Consider the following 18,666-nt stretch of genomic DNA (forward strand, 5'->3'; position numbering starts at 1 on the left):
GTATAAAGATTGGACTCACTAAATACATCTTGACCTGTATAAAGATTGGACTCACTAAATGCATCTTGACCTGTATAAAGATTGGACTCACTAAATGCATCTTGACCTGTATAAAGATTGGACTCACTAAATGCATCTTGACCTGTATAAAGATTGGACTCACTAAATGCATCTGGACCTGTATAAAGATTGGACTCACTAAATGTATCTGGACCTGTATAAAGATTTGATTTACAAAATGTATCTTGTCTGTATACTGATTTAATAAAGATTTGACTAACAAAATGCATCTCGACATGTATAAACATTAGACTCACATCACACGCAAGCCGCGCTGGCTAAGTGGTTCACACCTTGGCTTCCGAACCTGGGTTCCTGGGTTTGAATCTCGGTGAAGAATGGGATTTTGAATTTTGGGATTTTTAGGGCGCCCCTGAGTCCTCCCAGTTTGGTCGTTGTACTGGCCAGTTCATCTTTCGTCCAAAAAAAAAAAATGACCTTAACATCATCTGCAAGGTCTGAAAAGGGAACTTTACCTTTTACACGGAAGTTCACCTGTGGTTCTATCATTTCTCTAAAATGACATTTGATAAAGAGCAGGATATAGATCTGGAGACGGACGGAGCTCACTGGATGACACGTTTGTCTTGGATGTGTCTAGGATGGAGAGCTGTTTCTACACCAGTGGTTCCCAAACGCTGTCCCTGACGGAACACTTCGCCACATTCTGAGGATTTAGCAGAACATCTTGCTTGTTTTTTTTTATAGAGATTCATTCACGTGCTGGCCTACTAATTAATTATAATTCAGTAGTTCTTGGAACACCTAATCATGCCTCGCTTAACACTAGGATTCCGCGGAACACAGTTTGGGAAACACTGCCCTAGATTAATGTGATGCAATTTCTACCATTTTAAAATGATCATATAGATCTATATAAGCTGCCGATATAATGTTTCATTGTTGGAACTAGGTTTCCTTGCGGTATAATTGCAAACTGTGATAATGGCTAGATTCATGTCCAGCCAAGAGCTAGAACTTTTTTTTTTTATGTCAGAGTTGTGGGACTTACTTGGAACGACGACCTTTGACGAGATAGAACAAGTGGGGTTAAGGTTCGTGCGTCACATACATCGGAAATACCTGTGCACATCTCTCTCTCTCTCTGCCCCCCCCCCCCCTCCGTTTCATTTCCACACTGATCAGCTGTTTATGATCTAATTATATGTGAATATCTGTGTCATCATAGGCGACGTTTTAATGGAGGTTCACTCTCAAGCTTAATATAGGTAACAGAGTAAACGCCCTTTGTAAACTATGGTAGCTTTGTTCATTGTGTTACCATCACTATTTTCTTGCGCCTCATTCTGCCATTTCCCCCCCCCCCCCACACACACACTGAATGGGAGCACTACAACATCCCCCCTCCCACTACCCCATTGGTCTTGCCACTGTCATTTGGTAGTTTAAACGGACTGTTTGGGAAGGCCTACAAGGTCAGTCATTCGGTGAGCATGTCCATTGATTGCTTGGAAGTTTACCGCTAAATCTCTAGCCAGGTTCAACATGGACTTGGTCAGTGTTCTAATTAGTCATGCAGTTCTCAGCCAGGTTCAACATGGACTTGGTCAGTGTTCTAATTAGTCTTGCAGTTCTCTTATCTCAAGGCTCAAGTTCTTGGACGAGTTTTTCCCCCGTGTTTCCCAAATCTGATTCTCCATAGGGCACGCAAAGCGGTAGAGTCGGCCCTTCGCACAAAGCTGATCTGACCTTTACTTTTTCCGAATGCTGTCAGGTACTTATTAGAGCTGAGTGGAGCCAGGGGGGCGTCCTTCATGTGGGTGGCGGTACCTGTAGGCGTAGTTGTATATTAATTTTATCTTGCTAGCGATGAGAATGTTCGGGAGTCCCAGTTTCGAATCCTGGGATTTCGTATTTCGGGATTTTTGGGTGCCTCCGAGTCCACCAGCTCTAATGGGTACCTGACTGTAGTTGGGGAAAAGTAAAGGCGGTTGGTCGTTGTGCTGGGCACATGACATCCTCGTCAACAGTGAGCCGCAGAAACAGATGACCTTTACATCATACGACCTATAGATCGCAAGGTCTGAAAGGGGGAACTTGACTTGACACTTCATGTTTCTATTATGTTGAGACAATTTCTACACTGACTTCTTGTGATAACAAAAGTGTTTTTTTTTTGGTCTGATCTTTTATGTGCAATATATGATTAGTGTTGATAAAATATGTAAGTTTGTAGGTGTGTGCGTGCTTGTGTTTGTAAGTTTGTAGGTGTGTGCGTGCTATGTTTGTAGGTCTGTGTGTTTGTAAGTTTGTAAGTGTGTGCTTGCTTGTTTTGTAAGTTTGTAGGTGTGTACGTGTTTGCAGAGCCTGTGACTTTGTGGATTTGTTCACTTGTGACATGTTTTGTTGATGTGTCAGAAATTGTGTATTTGTAAGTTTGTGATTGTGGATGTGTCAGAAATTGTGTATTTGTAAGTTTGTGATTGTGGATGTGTCAGAAATTGTGTATTTGTAAGTTTGTGATTGTGGATGTGTCAGAAATTGTGTATTTGTAAGTTTGTGATTGTGGATGTGTCAGAAATTGTGTATTTGTAAGTTTGTGATTGTGGATGTGTCAGAAATTGTGTATTTGTAAGTTTGTGATTGTGGATGTGTCAGAAATTGTGTATTTGTAAGTTTGTGATTGTGGATGTGTCAGAAATTGTGTATTTGTAAGTTTGTGATTGTGGATGTGTCAGAAATTGTGTATTTGTAAGTTTGTGATTGTGGATGTGTCAGAAATTGTGTATTTGTAAGTTTGTGATTGTGGATGTGTCAGAAATTGTGTATTTGTAAGTTTGTGATTGTGGATGTGTCAGAAATTGTGTATTTGTAAGTTTGTGATTGTGGATGTGTCAGAAATTGTGTATTTGTAAGTTTGTGATTGTGGATGTGTCAGAAATTGTGTATTTGTAAGTTTGTGATTGTGGATGTGTTCGTGAGAACTAGATGTGGACAATCATTTGACATTTACCCGTAGGATGTTGTTTTTTTTCCTCCATGCACCGAAACGGTGTCGACAAATTAGGAAGACATCATTGTGCTTCTACAGACTCTTCTTCAATTTATCGCTTCTACAGACTCTTCATTGTGCTTCTACAGACTCTTCTTCAATTTATCGCTTCTACAGACTCTTCTTCAATTTATCGCTTCTAAAGACTCTTCTTCAATTTATCGCTTCTAAAGACTCTTCTTCAATTTATCGCTTCTAAAGACTCTTCTCCAATTTATCGCTTCTAAAGACTCTTCTTCAATTTATCGCTTCTAAAGACTCTTCTTCAATTTATCGCTTCTAAAGACTCTTCTCCAATTTATCGCTTCTAAAGACTCTTCTTCAATTTATCGCTTCTACAGACTCTTCATTGTGCTTCTACGGACTCTTCATTAGGTGCTTCTACAGACTCTTCATTAGGTGCTTCTACAGACTCTTCATTAGGTGCTTCTACAGACTCTTCATTAGGTGCTTCTACAGACTCTTCATTAGGTGCTTCTACAGACTCTTCATTAGGTGCTTCTACAGACTCTTCATTAGGTGCTTCTACAGACTCTTCATTAGGTGCTTCTACAGACTCTTCATTAGGTGCTTCTACAGACTCTTCATTAGGTGCTTCTACAGACTCTTCATTTTGGTGCTTCTACAGACTCTTCATTAGGTGCTTCTACAGACTTTTCATTTGGTGCTTCTACAGACTCTTCATTAGGTGCTTCTACAGACTCTTCATTTGGTGCTTCTACAGACTCTTCATTAGGTGCTTCTACAGACTCTTCATTATGTGCTTCTACAGACTCTTCATTAGGTGCTTCTACAGACTCTTCATTAGGTGCTTCTACAGACTCTTCATTAGGTGCTTCTACAGACTCTTCATTAGGTGCTTCTACAGACTCTTCATTAGGTGCTTCTACAGACTCTTCATTAGGTGCTTCTACAGACTCTTCATTAGGTGCTTCTACAGACTCAGACTCTTCATTTGGTGCTTCTACAGACTCTTCATTAGGTGCTTCTACAGACTCTTCATTAGGTGCTTCTACAGACTCTTCATTAGGTGCTTCTACACATCCTGCAGTCACCAATCATTGCAGACTAGACCAAAAAAAAAAGCAACGCTGGGTTGTTGTTGTTGTTGTCAAAGTTCTCAAACAAAGTATCGCCTCCCCCCTTCCTTTTTCTCCTCCCCTAAAAATGTGTAGGTCATGCCAGTCTTTGATTCTCCCAAAGTGAACTTATTGATTAAAAATCAATTCTGAAAGACACCCACCGCTCTAAGAAATATGGCTATGTAGCCCCCCCCCCTCTCTGTTTTTTTCAACCGACACACATACAAACACATAGATACACACACGCAGGTTTTCCTTTCTATACACACACATATAAACCAAAACACATTTGAATATCTCCTCCCAAGGCCTCCAGTTTGTCAAAGGCGCGAGATTTTTTTCTCTCTTTGCTGTTGTCTTAAAACGAAGTCAGTCCTCCCAGTCCCCACACCCTCTAGCTGTTGCCCTCTCCCCCCTTTTTATTGTTCTCATTGAAAGTTACACTTGTGTCAATGTTGTTACGTCAGAAACAGAATGTTTGTATTATGCAAATGAGTTGTTTGTTTAACTACGGTATGTAATGTAACTCCTTTCAACTACAAGTCCACACGAAAGCCAAACTCTACAGCCACAGAGAAAGACGTTGTTGTTGGCTCATAGGTTAGGTTTCAGTTATTACACTCACGAAATATTTTGTTTTTCATTTTAATATGTCTCCTCCCTCACTCTTTCTCTCCTTTCAACCTCCTTCTCTTCCTCTCTCTCTATATATTCCAATTTCTATCACTCCCTCACCTCCAATCTCTCTTCCTTCCTCTCCCTCTCTTTCTCTCTCTCTATCTGTCTCTCTCATCCTCCTCTCCATGTCCTCCTTCTCTCTTTTTGTCTAGGTCAGAGTGCCACAAACCAACACAATTTTTTTAAAGGAAAAAAAAAAACAACTTGAAGAGAATAGCACAACGAGAGAGAAGTGGGTTCAAACAATAGTCACTAGGTGCTACCTTATTTCTATGTTTGTCATGGGTATAATGAAAGAGTTCAAATTAGCCTTTTTTTTTTACACAGTTGCCACAAACTCCCGAAAACAAACAACAGTATACAAACAAACCAACACTTATAGAGGCAGGTCTCTCAAAACAAACAACTTCAGTGGCAAAGCTCCACCTGGAAGTGTCAGGACACACTCCTTTGAAAATGTTCTTTTTACTACATGGCGACACTTCCTCCGAGAGTAGCCTCGTTCTGAATGTGAGAGTACATGTGAGGAGTCCTCCCTCACCTTGATGCTGTGAGTTCTTATGCTTAATAGCAATCTTTAGCTCTAGACCTCTCTCTCTCTCTCTCTCACACACACACACACACACAATTTTCTTTCTCTCATTCACACACACAAACACACACATTCTTTCTCTCTCTCTCTGGTGAGATTTTTGTTTCCACTTCTCCCCCTACCCCACTCTCTCATTCCTTTCCCTCCATTCATTCATTGTTTTTGTTTAGTTAGTTTCACTCATATTCAAGAACATAATGACCTGTTTTATTACTGAGTTTGATATACGTCCTCTCTGTGCATTTAATGACGTATGTAGTCCAAATTAGAAGAGTACACGATGAATTCTAAAGTTTCAGCACGGACTTGAGATCTAGACTTGTTCTGTGTTGACACCTAACTAATCACCGATTTATTTTATGCCCGCATTTCTTGAATGCATGTTTTGATTCCTAACAGTTACAGTGGATTGTATGTTTTGTTTACATCTATAGTGTTTGAGAAGACCAATTAGAAGGAGAAGAAAATAGCCATCAAAATGACGCCATTGTACAAGCTAGGTCATAGCGAGATGCAGTTGTTTTTTTTTACAAATCTTATATCAACTCACTCTGCCTGTTTGTCTGTCTGGATCAAGTTGAAATTTTGAGCAATTATTTCTTTTACCTGACAAAACAAAAAACAATTTTAAAAAATTAACCAATTAGTTAACTAACTATTGGTAGTTAATTATTTTGTTTATTATCGAACAAGGGAAAGAAATTATACTTTTGACAGATTGTTATATGAATTACTCCCCTTTATACTTTGTGTAGAGATGCGTCGCTTAAAAGTTGGAAACTAACAATAGATAACTATAAATCTTTTAATTAAAATATAAGCACTTCGCTGTCACAGTATGGCTACCATAATGACACATAACAAGGCCTAAGCTTGCGAGATCAATTTCAAGTCATACAATGTAGATTTTTTTTTTTAAATGCATTTAAAAAGCGATCACGGTAACATTGACCCAGATACTCCCATCTCTCTCCCCCCCCCCCCTTTTTCCCAACCGGTCCAGACATTATAGGATCCCTGAGCATTGAGAAAGCTAAAGCATGAAATTGCGCTAAACAAAAACAATCGCTAAAAATGACATCATACCGCACAGTTGTATCATTGTTAGTCCGGATATATAATCTATTAGAAATGTAATGACATGACTAATAGAAAGTAAGTGATACAATTACACTTAATATGTTTTTTTTATTATTTTTCTTGCTTCGAGTATTATTATTATTATTATTATTATTATTATTATGTTAGAAACGAATGCGTATTTATTCTCTGGCACTGCCAGAGTCAAGTTTCGTTCAAGAGAAACAAAATGCATTGTAGTCCCTTGATCAGTTTCCGCATTCTAAGTCTGTGGAGAGTTACATTATTGTTTGATTCAAGAGAAACAAAATGCATTGTAGTCCCTTGATAAGTTTCCACATTCTGAGTCTGTGGAGAGTTTCATTATTGTTTGATTCAAGAGAAACAAAATGCATTGTAGTCCCTTGATCAGTTTCCACATTCTAAGTCTGTGGAGAGTTTCATTATTGTTTGATTCAAGAGAAACAAAATGCATTGTAGTCCCTTGATCAGTTTCCGCATTCTAAGTCTGTGGAGAGTCTCATTATTGTTTGATTCAAGAGAAACAAAATGCATTGTAGTCCCTTGATCAGTTTCCGCATTCTAAGTCTGTGGAGAGTTACATTATTGTTTGATTCAAGAGAAAAGAGCTTAGGGAATACAAGTGAGCAGGACTGGGGAAGAAAACTGTATCAATAAAATGCTTCTCTAGTAATTCTCGAAAGTCCGTCAATGGCTGGTAGATAGTTGTAGATTGATCAGACAAGGATGTGTACAGTGGAAACGAGGGGCATACAAGGAGAAAACTAGGCCGTACTTCAGACGTTTCCTGACGTTCTATGATAAGCTAAATCGTTGTGCTTTACGTTGACTGCTCAGATGTGCCTTGAATCCCGTAGAGCCAAAGCTCCTGATGTTGTCACGGTGATCATTGACTCCACTCGACATCTCATGGTTCGAATGTTCGTTGGTACTCTAACAAGCAGCCTCCATTTTCTGAGACTCTCAACTATCATTTTAAACATCTTTTACCGTTGATCAAGTCTGAGATGACCCTGGTGTTTATTGACTATAGTGACTTAATTAGTTCCTACAGTTGAATCCAGTGATGACACACGACTGCATTGACTGCCTATCGAGAGTATCGAGCTGTCTTACAAACATGTTATCTATCCAAACCCGACCCTTTGTGTTGAATAGCTCAAAACTCCTCTTGGATCCAGGACTTTTGGCTCTGTGGGGTCACTTATCCCAGTCTGCCCTCAAATAATCATAGACAGACATTTTTATTCTTTAACCACGACCTATATACAAGAAAAAGAATTCTGGTATTTACACGATGCAGGTATCTGACCCCGTAGAGCACGTGAACTATGCTAACAGGTTCAAGAAAACAAATTCTTAGTTCCACAATGATATGATAGCATGTCATTATGGTGGGATGGAGATACACGACTTATTTGGCCAAATCCATACCGTACCTGAAAAATGTGTCTTAGTGTGTGTGTGGAGCAGGCGTCTTTCAGTCATCTGTAGGTTGCAGTCCTCCGGCCGGAAATGCTCGATGTTGATCTTTATGAAGGCTTCTAGGGTGTTCAGCCTTGACCTCTTTTTACCAGAAATGAAGCAAAAAGGATGAGGGGCGACTACTCTAGTGTCTCAAAGCCAGATTGATCTAGCTGACTAAAGTGATTTCTCTCTACGCCAACACAGATTGAGTAAAACCATAAATTCTGTGATCAATCATCAAGGAAGGTTTTTTTCTTTCTCCCAATTAGTGACGTCATTGTAGAAGCTAGGTCGTAGGGACTCGCTGGCTTGTAAGCCTTCAGTAAATAGCTCCGAGTCTTCGAGTTAAAGTTAGAAAATGTTCAACTAGGCCTATATGAACTTAACTAGGCTTATATGAACTTAACTAGGCCTATATGAACTTAACTAGGCCTATATGAACTTAACTAGGCCTATATGAACTTGTTTATGTCACGCTGAACTGTTCCCTAGCATGGCTTCATTCACACAAAAAAATAAAAATAAAGGCTTGAGGAACTGGTGGGGGTGGGGGGGGGGCTAGACTATATCCTTGAAATCGTTGTTTTCGTTAGAGAACAAACAAAGTCTAAATTTAGAAAAGTATTATGTACCCGGATAGCGCGAGCATCCGGTATTGAATCAACTTTAAGCTCTTATACAAGAACAATGTTAGTGCATGGGGCGCTGGAGTTTATTCATGGACGTAGCAAAGGGCGCCTAAGAGCTAAACCTATTGATCATTGGAACACGGCTCACTGGGAGTTTGGTATACATGGGCAGATCATGCGAAACTTTTCACAAATCCTAAATTGTGGTTACACTATTAGGAAAATGATTCACTTGGGTCTCCGTAAGTCTTGAGTGAGTGGCGGAAATGAGTGATTAATTACTGTTGTCACCAATATAAATCCTGTTGTGTTTTAACTTTAGTGGTGTATCTAATTAAAGATTGGTGTACAAACAAAGTGTCTACAGTATCTTATCTTTTTCTTTGGTTCAAAATACCGTAGAGACTTATTATGTGACAGCGCACTTGGGGGAAGAAAAAGGGATCTTTATCAGATATCAAGGCTGCTGTTTTATCTTGAAAATGTCTCCAAGCTGTGGATATCTTTAGCTAATGTTTGGGGGGCCGGTTACATATAGTGGTTGTGCCAAGTCTGAACTTGAGATACTATTGTAATCACTAACAGAAGGAGACCTCGGGAATATTAAACCACAACAAAAGCTGACCTCGGGACAGTGTGAACACGCCGTGGTTCGTGGGTGCATTTTGTTGTGTGTGTCTGAAGACAATTTCTTTCTTCTTCTCCTTTCTGTCTCCACGAGTTGGCGCATTGTTTTATGGGCCAGTGCGTGGTCTATTTGAATAATTAATTGCTTTCGCCATGTGTCGAGGTACACACGAGGACATACTACACAGCTGTGTTGTGGTGTAGGCTGTTGTTAATTCAGGGGACAGATTGCTATCAGAACCCTCTAGGATTTACACAATATCAGGTAAAGTAAGAGTCTTTAACAATTAAATAGGCGATGTATTGACCCACACGTGGTAGTCATGTGACAATAGCACGTGCGTTTTTTTTTTTAAAGATCTGTATATTTAGACATCTAGGCCCTCTGTGTATATCTGGATCTAGATAAGATCTAAATATTAGATGTTAACCGAGATCTACTACACGTGAAGCAAAATTCTTTCCTCAACCCTTGCTTCTAGATCTTGCTTCAGATCTTGCTTCTAGATCTATCTTCTAGATCTATCTTCTAGATCTTGCTTCTAGATCTAGGGTGACTATTGTAAGAGGGGAAAACTTAAAAGGTTAAAAAGTGCTGACGTGGGATGGGGTGATGATGTTTGTGCCAAATAAATGACTAGATACAGCGTGACTCTGGACTTTTGTTTAATTAGTGTCACATTTTGAAACAGAGAGAGAGAGAGAGAGAGAGGAAAAGAAAACTTGAGAGAAAAAATGTGGAGAGGTGTAAGGAAGAGTAAGAAGCAACGATAGAGAGGCAAGAATGACAGAAGGTGAAAAATTAGAGCGGAGGGTGTGTGGTGGGGAGGGGGCAATGGGACACCGTCCCCCCCCCCCCCCCAGCACTGACTGGAGACAATCTTGTCCCATCACGATACTTGCCACCACGTGATCCGTGGTCACGATAGCAGTTATCCGGACACTGTTATCACAACCTGGCTAACAATGTCTTCAAGTAGCACCCCCAGGAGTTCTCACATTTGTGTAACAAGATAGCACATTGAATAGAGGGCTAATACAAACGTGGTGTACGCTACCTGCACTGTGGCAAATAGTCATAGTTGTCTCCCTTTGTTTTAAATAGGAAGATTGTCAACTTTTTTTTTTTTTTTTGAGTGAATGTGTCAAATATTAATAGTAACAGGCCACGTTGTAAGTTTCACCATTCAAACGTTTCACTACATTTGGGGGGGGGGGGGGGGGGGAGGGGGGTTGAGAATAAGAAGAGGGTTAAAATGTAAAAAAAAAACAAAAAAAAAACTGGATATGTTGCGGGAAAAAAACAACTAAATATTTTATGTTTAAACTCATGCTTTTTTACAGTAAATTGTTATTTGTATTTGGCTTTCACTTAACTAACATGAGAACCAATGACTGTTGAAGTGGGTTTTATCAATTAGGTTAAGGCGACCCCTTTTTCCCCAGTGTATGGGTGTGCGTATAGAAATGTATTCAGGTGCTATTGTATAAACACGACACATTAGTTTTACGAGAAAAAAAAATCATTTCTTATGGTAATTGTGTAACTTGCTTTGTATTTCCGCTGACGTACTACGAAGTTGAGAAATGTTCCAAATAATGAAACTCTATTAAACAAAAAAAAAAAAAAAACAAGGTTGCAAAGACAGTTTGTGTGGAAACACAAACTCAAAATCGGCCCCCGAAGTGGTCCACCCAAGCAGGTAAAACGGGAGGTTTCATTCTTTCAGAAAGTACATCAGAATTAAATTCTATCAAGACAAATGGCAGAGAAAAATGACAGATCTTGTGTGGTGCCCCAGCGGTCCAACAAACCAAAGGATAGGTGAAAGTGAATATAAAGTTTGATGTCAACGTGGCCTAACTGATGTCTTATAATGAATATGTAATTGATCTAATTGTTTTGTAAAGGGTCAATCTTTTATTCAAATCCTCAAAAATAGTGGAAAAACATTTCCGTAAAAAAAAATTCCTTTAGTTATGCGTTCTGTGTATGTACTGCAACGATGCAGTTTACGCGATAATATGAAAACCTACTTATTAATTGTTGTTTTCAATTATGTACGACTAAATATATATTTTCTATTTTAAAAAAGTAAACAATATAACGTAGCAATAAAAATGTAAAAAAAAAAATGTGACAAAAAATCTAAAACCATTTTCATAAATGTGTTCAAAATATGGAGACTGGTATCCACCCCTGCTACGGTACATCCAGTGTTTGTTAGTAAATAGTTGTGAATAGTTGTAAAAGTGGTGTATTTTTATGAAAACAAACTGCTTGCATAAGTGATTTAAAAAATTAGATTTTTCGCTTTTAGAAAAGAAAAAAGTAGCAGTTGCATCAGAACTTTGAATGGACTAAAATATTATGATGTCAGATTCTCACTATCTTTTCTACTTTACGAGATCTAAACGGGACGGACGGACAGATATTGCACACAAAACTAATAACAGCGTCTTTTCCCCTTTCGGGGGCCGCTAAAAATGTACAAATAGATTTAGTCAAAAGAATGGAATTACATTTGTTCTAATCATCGTGGAAACAAAATTGTTGACTGGTCAACGGGTCACTTTTTATTTGTTCAATTTAATGTATCATTTAAATCAATAATAACAAACACGCTGATCGTCAAGGATTCTGTGTCTAAGCTTTCCACTCAAAAGAAAACTTGCGATCTTCAGTTTTATGAATTGAACACAATTCACTTATTGCGGAAAAAGAATAAGCAATACATTCTTTGCAATCATTTTTTTTTTAATTACTTCGGGAGAAATTATACAATGATCACGGTTTATATCGCAACATCGCTTCAGATTTTTTGTATACAGATACGTTTTAAGTTTAGCCATTTTGAACTATAATCTGCACTAATATAGAGCAGTGCTTCTCAAACTTTTCCTCTTAAGGCAGTTTCTTCTTCTTCATCGTTCTCATTGTTATGTTGGAGTGTTCATATGACTAGACCAATACATGAGATGAACTGCGCAGTGGTTTCCAAATCAGGGAGCTCTCCATATAGTTTTCTTTCTATTGGGGTGATTTGGGGCCCATGTCTTATACGGGCCTCTTGGTAGAGAGAGCAGTTTTTGAAGATGTGGTCGGCATTTTCTGGTGATACTCCATATGGGCAGATTTCACTGGTTCCAATTTTGAGCTTTCGGTACATGTGTTGTCGCATTCTGTTGCGTCCGGTCCTGAGTCGAAAGATTAGACGTTGGTCTATCAGCGTGCCGCCACTGACATTATGTCAGGGACCAAGTTCCTCCTTAACCCTAACAAGTAAATACGCCATCAGAGTGGACGTCGCCCCTGAGTACATCTGCTGTCAACAAGACGGAAAAATTTGGAAAATTCCGTGTTGTAATCACCGGACTACTTTAACATCACGTGACTGACGTGTCAAGTGTCAAAACGTTGAAGATGAGAGGGGAAAAAAACACATCTGAAAGTAGTCCCTCGGATTGATACATCCGGGATTAAGCGTGTCTGTTGAAAACAAGACGACTGGCTAACTCCATTAAGGAGAGAGGGAGAATGGGGGAGGGGGCGTATTAATTTAGTACCAACTTGTCACCTTCAACTACTATCTTCATCAATGAAACTGTGGGATTAGAGTTTGATTCTACTGATATAAATCTAGTTTCTAGATTTGGATTTATAATGACTGGTCTGCGTTAATAAAAATAAATATACACTATCGCAAGGATTATATCACAAGACTTAAACTCAGTGGTACCCAACCTGGCTTTACCGTCAGGTCCACATACATTTCCGACACTTGTCTCCCGGGCCTCATAACCGCATCTATTTCCAAAAGGAACTTTGACGCTGCGGATTTATTATGCATGAGACTGAAGTATCGAGGGGGGGGGGGCGGATACCACCTCGTCACGGGCTGAATATCAGAGGTGGCTTTTGGGGGTGGCGAGAGGGGCGACCGCCTTAGGCACGATAAAGATAATCTTTTGTCGCCGTCAGCCCATCGTGGTCTTGATATGACACTCGCCCATGGCCCCGTGCGGGTATAAAAAGTAAAGTTCCCCTTTCAGACCTTGTGATCTATAGGGCAGATGATGTAAAGGTCATCTGTTTCCGTGGACTACGGTTTACGAGGGTGTCATGTGGCCAGCACAACGGCCTACCGCCTTTACTTTTCTCCAACTAATGTCTGGTACCCATTATAGCTGAGTAGACTCAGTGGCGCCCAAAGATCCCGAAATTAAAACTCCCAGACTTCACCTGGATTCGAACCCGGGACTCCCGGTTCAGAAGCCAAGCGCTTTACCGCTCCTGGTATATAGCCCGTGCCGTACTTTTAATATTTGATTAATACGTTTTCACCTTCTCTTCGTATTCATGCAATATCCTGTAGACCAGTTAGATTACTCATTATTAGACATATAGTCTTTTTTTTTCGTCTGCTTTTCTTGTTAGCAGGACTCCGAAATTCCGATTAATAATATTGAAGACAATGTTATTGAAAGCTAAGGTCTGGAACTAACAATGGTGTTGGAATGAAGATCAATACAAAAAAAATAAAAGTGTTCAGTCTTGTCTTATAGATTGCAGAAGTTACTTCATAACATATAATTAGCAGTGTCAATCTTGTCAAGCATGTTCTTTAATGACTTAAACAATAAGTCAAAATATTGTTCACGTCATTAGTACATTTTCCACTTTTGAAACACTACAGAAACAGACAAATACATTTGACACCAAACTAGCTCGCAATTTCTAGCTATCTGTCTAAGTAGTTGGCAGTTATCTGTAAAAAAAAATATTATGTACATATTTATTTATTTATTATATTTCCATTTTATACCGACTACAAGTTAATAAAAATGGTAGATCTAATGACATTTTAAAAATCCTAGTAAGGACTCCAAACCAATGTGAAGTTAGAGAACCCTTGGTAAAGAGTCCGAGGTGGAATGTAACATATTGTGATAAGAATTCTTAAGCTTATCGGTTGTTGGCGTGGAGAGAGAGAGGGAGGGGGGCGTTAATAATGACTGACTTACTGACATAGTCACTGTGTAATCATTACAAGATGACCAAGTTGCAGTCAAGCACTTTTATGTCATGATGATCAGACTATAGTCAAGCACTTTTATGTCATGATGATCAGACTATAGTCAAGCACTTTTATGTCATGATGATCAGACTATAGTCAAGCACTTTTATGTCATGATGATCAGACTATAGTCAAGCACTTTCAGATGAAGATGACCAGGTTGAAGTCAAGCACTTTCAGATGAAGGTTACCAGGTTGGAGTCAAGCACTTTCAGATGAAGGTTACCAGGTTGGAGTCAAGCATTCTCAAGTCAAGATGACCAGGTTGAAGTCAAGCACTTTCAGATGAAGATGACCAGGTTGAAGTCAAGCACTTTTAGATGAAGATGACCAGGTTGAAGTCAAGCACTTTCAGATGAAGATGACCAGGTTGAAGTCAAGCACTTTCAGATGAAGATGACCAGGTTGAAGTCAAGCACTTTTAGATGAAGATGACCAGGTTGAAGTCAAGCACTTTCAGATGAAGATGACCAGGTTGAAGTCAAGCACTTTCAGCTAAAGATGAGGATTACGGGCACGACATGGCCTAAATTGTGCCGATGTGCCTAAACTCAAACTCAGCTCAAGATGATCAGGTTGGAGTCAAAGCACTTTGAACTCAAGATGATCAGGCTGGAGCCAAGCACTTTCAACTCAAGGTGACTACATCAAGCACTCAGTCAGCTGACTAAGTGCAACCAAACTTCCCCCTCCCCCCCCCCCCTTCCAATCATAGTATGTAAAGAATATAGTGACTTCAGCATACGCCGTGGTCTCTCAGCGCCCCCCCCCCCCGGTGCACCCGGCGCTCCGTGTACGACTCCAAACACGATCTAGTTGCAGACGCCGGGCTAATCAAAGGTGGGCAATTAGTGATCCTGTCAGGACTCATTGACTATCTATCGTGCCTAGTCATTCACGCGTGACATGCCTGGCAAGGGGGGGGGGGCTTGTCTACTAAGCTAGAAAAATGTTCCTGTCGCAAACTTAATAAGTTGCGTGTCTGCTCGGAACTTAACTTAGTCTTTGTGTGAGTGTGTGGGACAAAGTTTTGAGGTCTAGCTATAAATGAATCTGTCGTTATGCTACTGTCAATGGCAGAGTGCCATGTATGAACGAATCAGCGTCAATAATGAAAAGGTTTGTGTGTCAATGTATATATTGACATTTATAAGTATGTGCCTGTGTGTCTGTTTGTGGTTGTAAGTGTGAAGGAGTTAATACCAAACTTGTTTTGTGTCAAACCTTGATGTCAACTTAGCAGAAACTTAATATCAGTCCATGTACGCATTAAAAATGGTTTGTTAAACTCTTTGACTAGAGAAGTGACTAGATGAAGTTCATTAAACGTCCGAGCTTACACCAGGCTCCGTCAAATCCTGTGTCCACTCAGATGGTCAGGTAGGAAGAAAAGACTCTTCACTCCCCTCTCCCCGCTTCTCTTTGAAGGTTCCTCGGTGCTGGAAACCATTCTGGGGTTGAGTAGGACTAATTATATTCAGGGTCGTCCTTAGGTCACTTTCATTCCTGGACTTAAGAGCCCGATAGCCGCGCACCCCGGGAGATGCGTGCGTTGAAGTTTGTTCTCCTAAAAATGAAACTTTCAAAGTCTTGCGTGTGTGTGAGAGAAGGCACACTTCCTGGCTGGGCTCGCTTAAGCCGGAGACCAGGAGAGTTGTTTGCACCCTCGATTCCCAGAGCCACGGTGTAGCCCACAGGGGGCCAGTTTCGTTATTAGTCTATGCCCCACTCCACGGATGTTTCGTCCAGGGCGCCACCTTGTGGCCACGAGAGCGGGAATACCCTGGCGACACCAAACGCGACGACAAAGTCCATCTGTATCTCAAATCTTGTACACATTTGTTTTATGTCCGTAGTGTACACATTTGTTTTATGGCCATAGTGTACACATTTGTTTTATGGCCGTAGTGTACACATTTGTTTTATGGCCGTAGTGTACACATTTGTTTTCTGGCCGTAGTAAACACATTTGTTTTCTGGCCGTAGTAAACACATTTGTTTTCTGGCCGTAGTAAACACATTTGTTATATGGCCATAGGGTACACATTTGTTATATGGCCGTAGTAAACACATTTGTTTTATGACCATAGTGTACACATTTGTTTTATGTCCTAATTGTACACATTTATTATATGGCCATAGGGTACACATTTGTTTTCTGGCCGTAGTAAACACATTTGTTTTCTGGCCGTAGTAAACACATTTGTTTTCTGGCCGTAGTAAACACATTTGTTATATGGCCGTAGTGTACACATTTGTTTTCTGGCCGTAGTAAACACATTTGTTTTCTGGCCGTAGTAAACACATTTGTTTTCTGGCCGTAGTGTACACATTTGTTTTCTGGCCGTAGTAAACACATTTGTTTTCTGGCCGTAGTAAACACATTTGTTATACGGCCATAGTGTACACATTTGTTATATGTCCTAATTGTACACATTTATTATATGGCCATAGTGTACACATTTGTTATAAGACCCTAGTGTACAAGATTAGGATTTCTATCTCGCGCTCCCTCCTATTAAGGAGTGTTTAGGAGAAGAGCAGACGTCTCTTATCACACCCTGACTCTGTAGGCTAAGAACACCCCCCCTCCCCACGTCACTCATGGCGAGAGCAGAAGTGAAATTCATTAATCTCCACCCACTCCAACCCTTTTCATGCGCTAGCTAGTCACATCTGCTGAGACATCTAATCATCCATTAAGTCTGGGCCTGTAACAGGTTGGGAGGTTGGTTTGGGAGGAGGGGGGGTGCTCCTCAAAACATGAAACCTCATTAAACATGAAACCTCATAAATTAGTTTCTCACGACCAACTTGTTCATATGAACATCCAACTTTTTTGTTCACTATTTTGTATTGCAGTAAAGAGTTTTATGATCCAGTTACTTCATGACCCAGTTACTTCATGACCCAGTTACTTCAAGTGATCCTTCATTTGAACATGCTGCCCAATACTCTAATGAATCACTCTCACACAATTGACACGAAAGCACACACAGCACTAGTAATGATCGAATGAATCACTCACTCAACACATACATGACAATAAAACAATTGTTCTTACGCTCTAATATATCACTCCTTCACTACGCGCACCACACACACACACAGACACACTCATTGTACTGCGCTAATACAGTGGTTCCCAGAACATGTATCGGCCTAGGCCACGTCGTAATTACCGAAACATGGCAGCATGGCCGCACAAGTTGTCTCGTCCAATGAAATTGATTCTCTGTAGCTTCTTAAGCATTGTGGGAAAAAGATTGAAGTGGATGGACAGTGCTGCTTCTTGGCCTGGATGTGGCCCACGGGTGGTAGTTTGGGGGGCATCGCAGCTCATAAAATCACTCACTCAGACAATAAAATAACTGTGACATCTTCCACGTACAACAATCTCAATGACCAGATCTATAGACATTTTATTCATGAACGCCAAGATGCAACATTCGACGTGACAATAGGGGAACGAAACATTTTAAAAGTCCTTGTTGAACAATATGTTCAGTTGTAATAGAAACTAAATGGACCTTGGGGGCATTTTATGTTATCTCAAAGACGGAAAACTCAGTGGGTGTCATGTGGCCAGCATATTGACCAACCTTCTATTTGCAAATGTCAAGGTGTTGTTTCCTTTAAGTGCATTTATCCTGGCAGTGCCAGAGAATTAGTCTCATTGAACGCTCTTCCAGGTTATCTCGATTAGTCATGCCTAAACTACGGCCTGTGGGACCAATCCGGCCTGTGAAGTGATACTTCCCGACCACTTTACGATATATGTGTATATATATATATATGTATATATATATATATATATATATATATATATATATATATATATATATATATATAGAGAGAGAGAGAGAGAGAGAGAGAGAGAGAGAAAGAGAGAGAAAGAGAGAGATACATAGATAGATACATAGATATATAGATAGGTAGGTATTAGGTTTATAGATAGATAGGTAGTTAGATAAATAGATAGATAGGTAGGTAGGTAGGTAGATAGAAAGATAGTCTTTTTTTATATAATAACAAAATGAGTTTACCCCCCCCCCCTTTTCCCAAATGTTAATAAATACTTACTTAAGCCTGTCACTCCTATTGGAGAATGGGCAGCCAACAATAGATCTCCACTGTCCTGGGCCATCTTGTTCCAGGTGTAACCAAAATTTGTGCCCGCTTCTACTTCGCGTCGCCAGGTGCTTTCTCTTCCTTTATCTGTGTGGGTACCACCTGAATGTCTGCCTTGTGATGCTAGTTACCTACATTTAACAAATCTCAATGCCCAAATAAACAACTGAAATGTTAACTTTTGTGACATATTTTTCTGTTAAAAAAA

At 39.9% G+C, this 18,666-nt stretch overlaps 2 protein-coding genes across 2 annotated transcripts in view; one reads left to right on the forward strand and one right to left on the reverse strand.

Annotated features, from left to right (window-relative positions):
* Positions 1 to 3,681: 3,681 nt before the first annotated feature.
* On the reverse strand, positions 3,682 to 18,474 carry LOC129925079 (retinitis pigmentosa 1-like 1 protein). Its single transcript, XM_056023430.1, has 2 exons — positions 18,411 to 18,474; positions 3,682 to 4,118 (listed from the first exon to the last, which is right to left on the reverse strand). The coding sequence occupies exons 1-2, from the start codon at positions 18,472 to 18,474 to the stop codon at positions 3,682 to 3,684; spliced, it is 501 nt and encodes a 166-aa protein (XP_055879405.1).
* The window catches only part of LOC106065957 (steroid hormone receptor ERR2-like), a 57,513-nt gene continuing 47,509 nt past the window's right edge, over positions 8,663 to 18,666 (forward strand). Inside the window, exon 1 of the mRNA XM_056024857.1 lies at positions 8,663 to 9,514. The gene's annotated coding sequence lies outside the window, so the exon portion shown is untranslated. The remainder of the gene's footprint in view (positions 9,515 to 18,666) is intronic.

The sequence above is a fragment of the Biomphalaria glabrata genome, chromosome 3, assembly GCF_947242115.1.
Source record: "Biomphalaria glabrata chromosome 3, xgBioGlab47.1, whole genome shotgun sequence".
NCBI classification, from domain to species: domain Eukaryota; kingdom Metazoa; phylum Mollusca; class Gastropoda; family Planorbidae; genus Biomphalaria; species Biomphalaria glabrata.

Coding starts and splice junctions, on each gene's coding strand:
- LOC129925079 (XM_056023430.1), bottom strand. CDS start 18,474: ATGGCCCAGGACAGTGGAGATCTATTGTTGGCTGCCCATTCTCCAATA. Junction 4,119..18,410: donor AATAGGAGTGACAGGCTTAA/GTAAGTATTTAT, acceptor TGGTGACTGCAG/GATGTGTAGAAGCACCTAAT.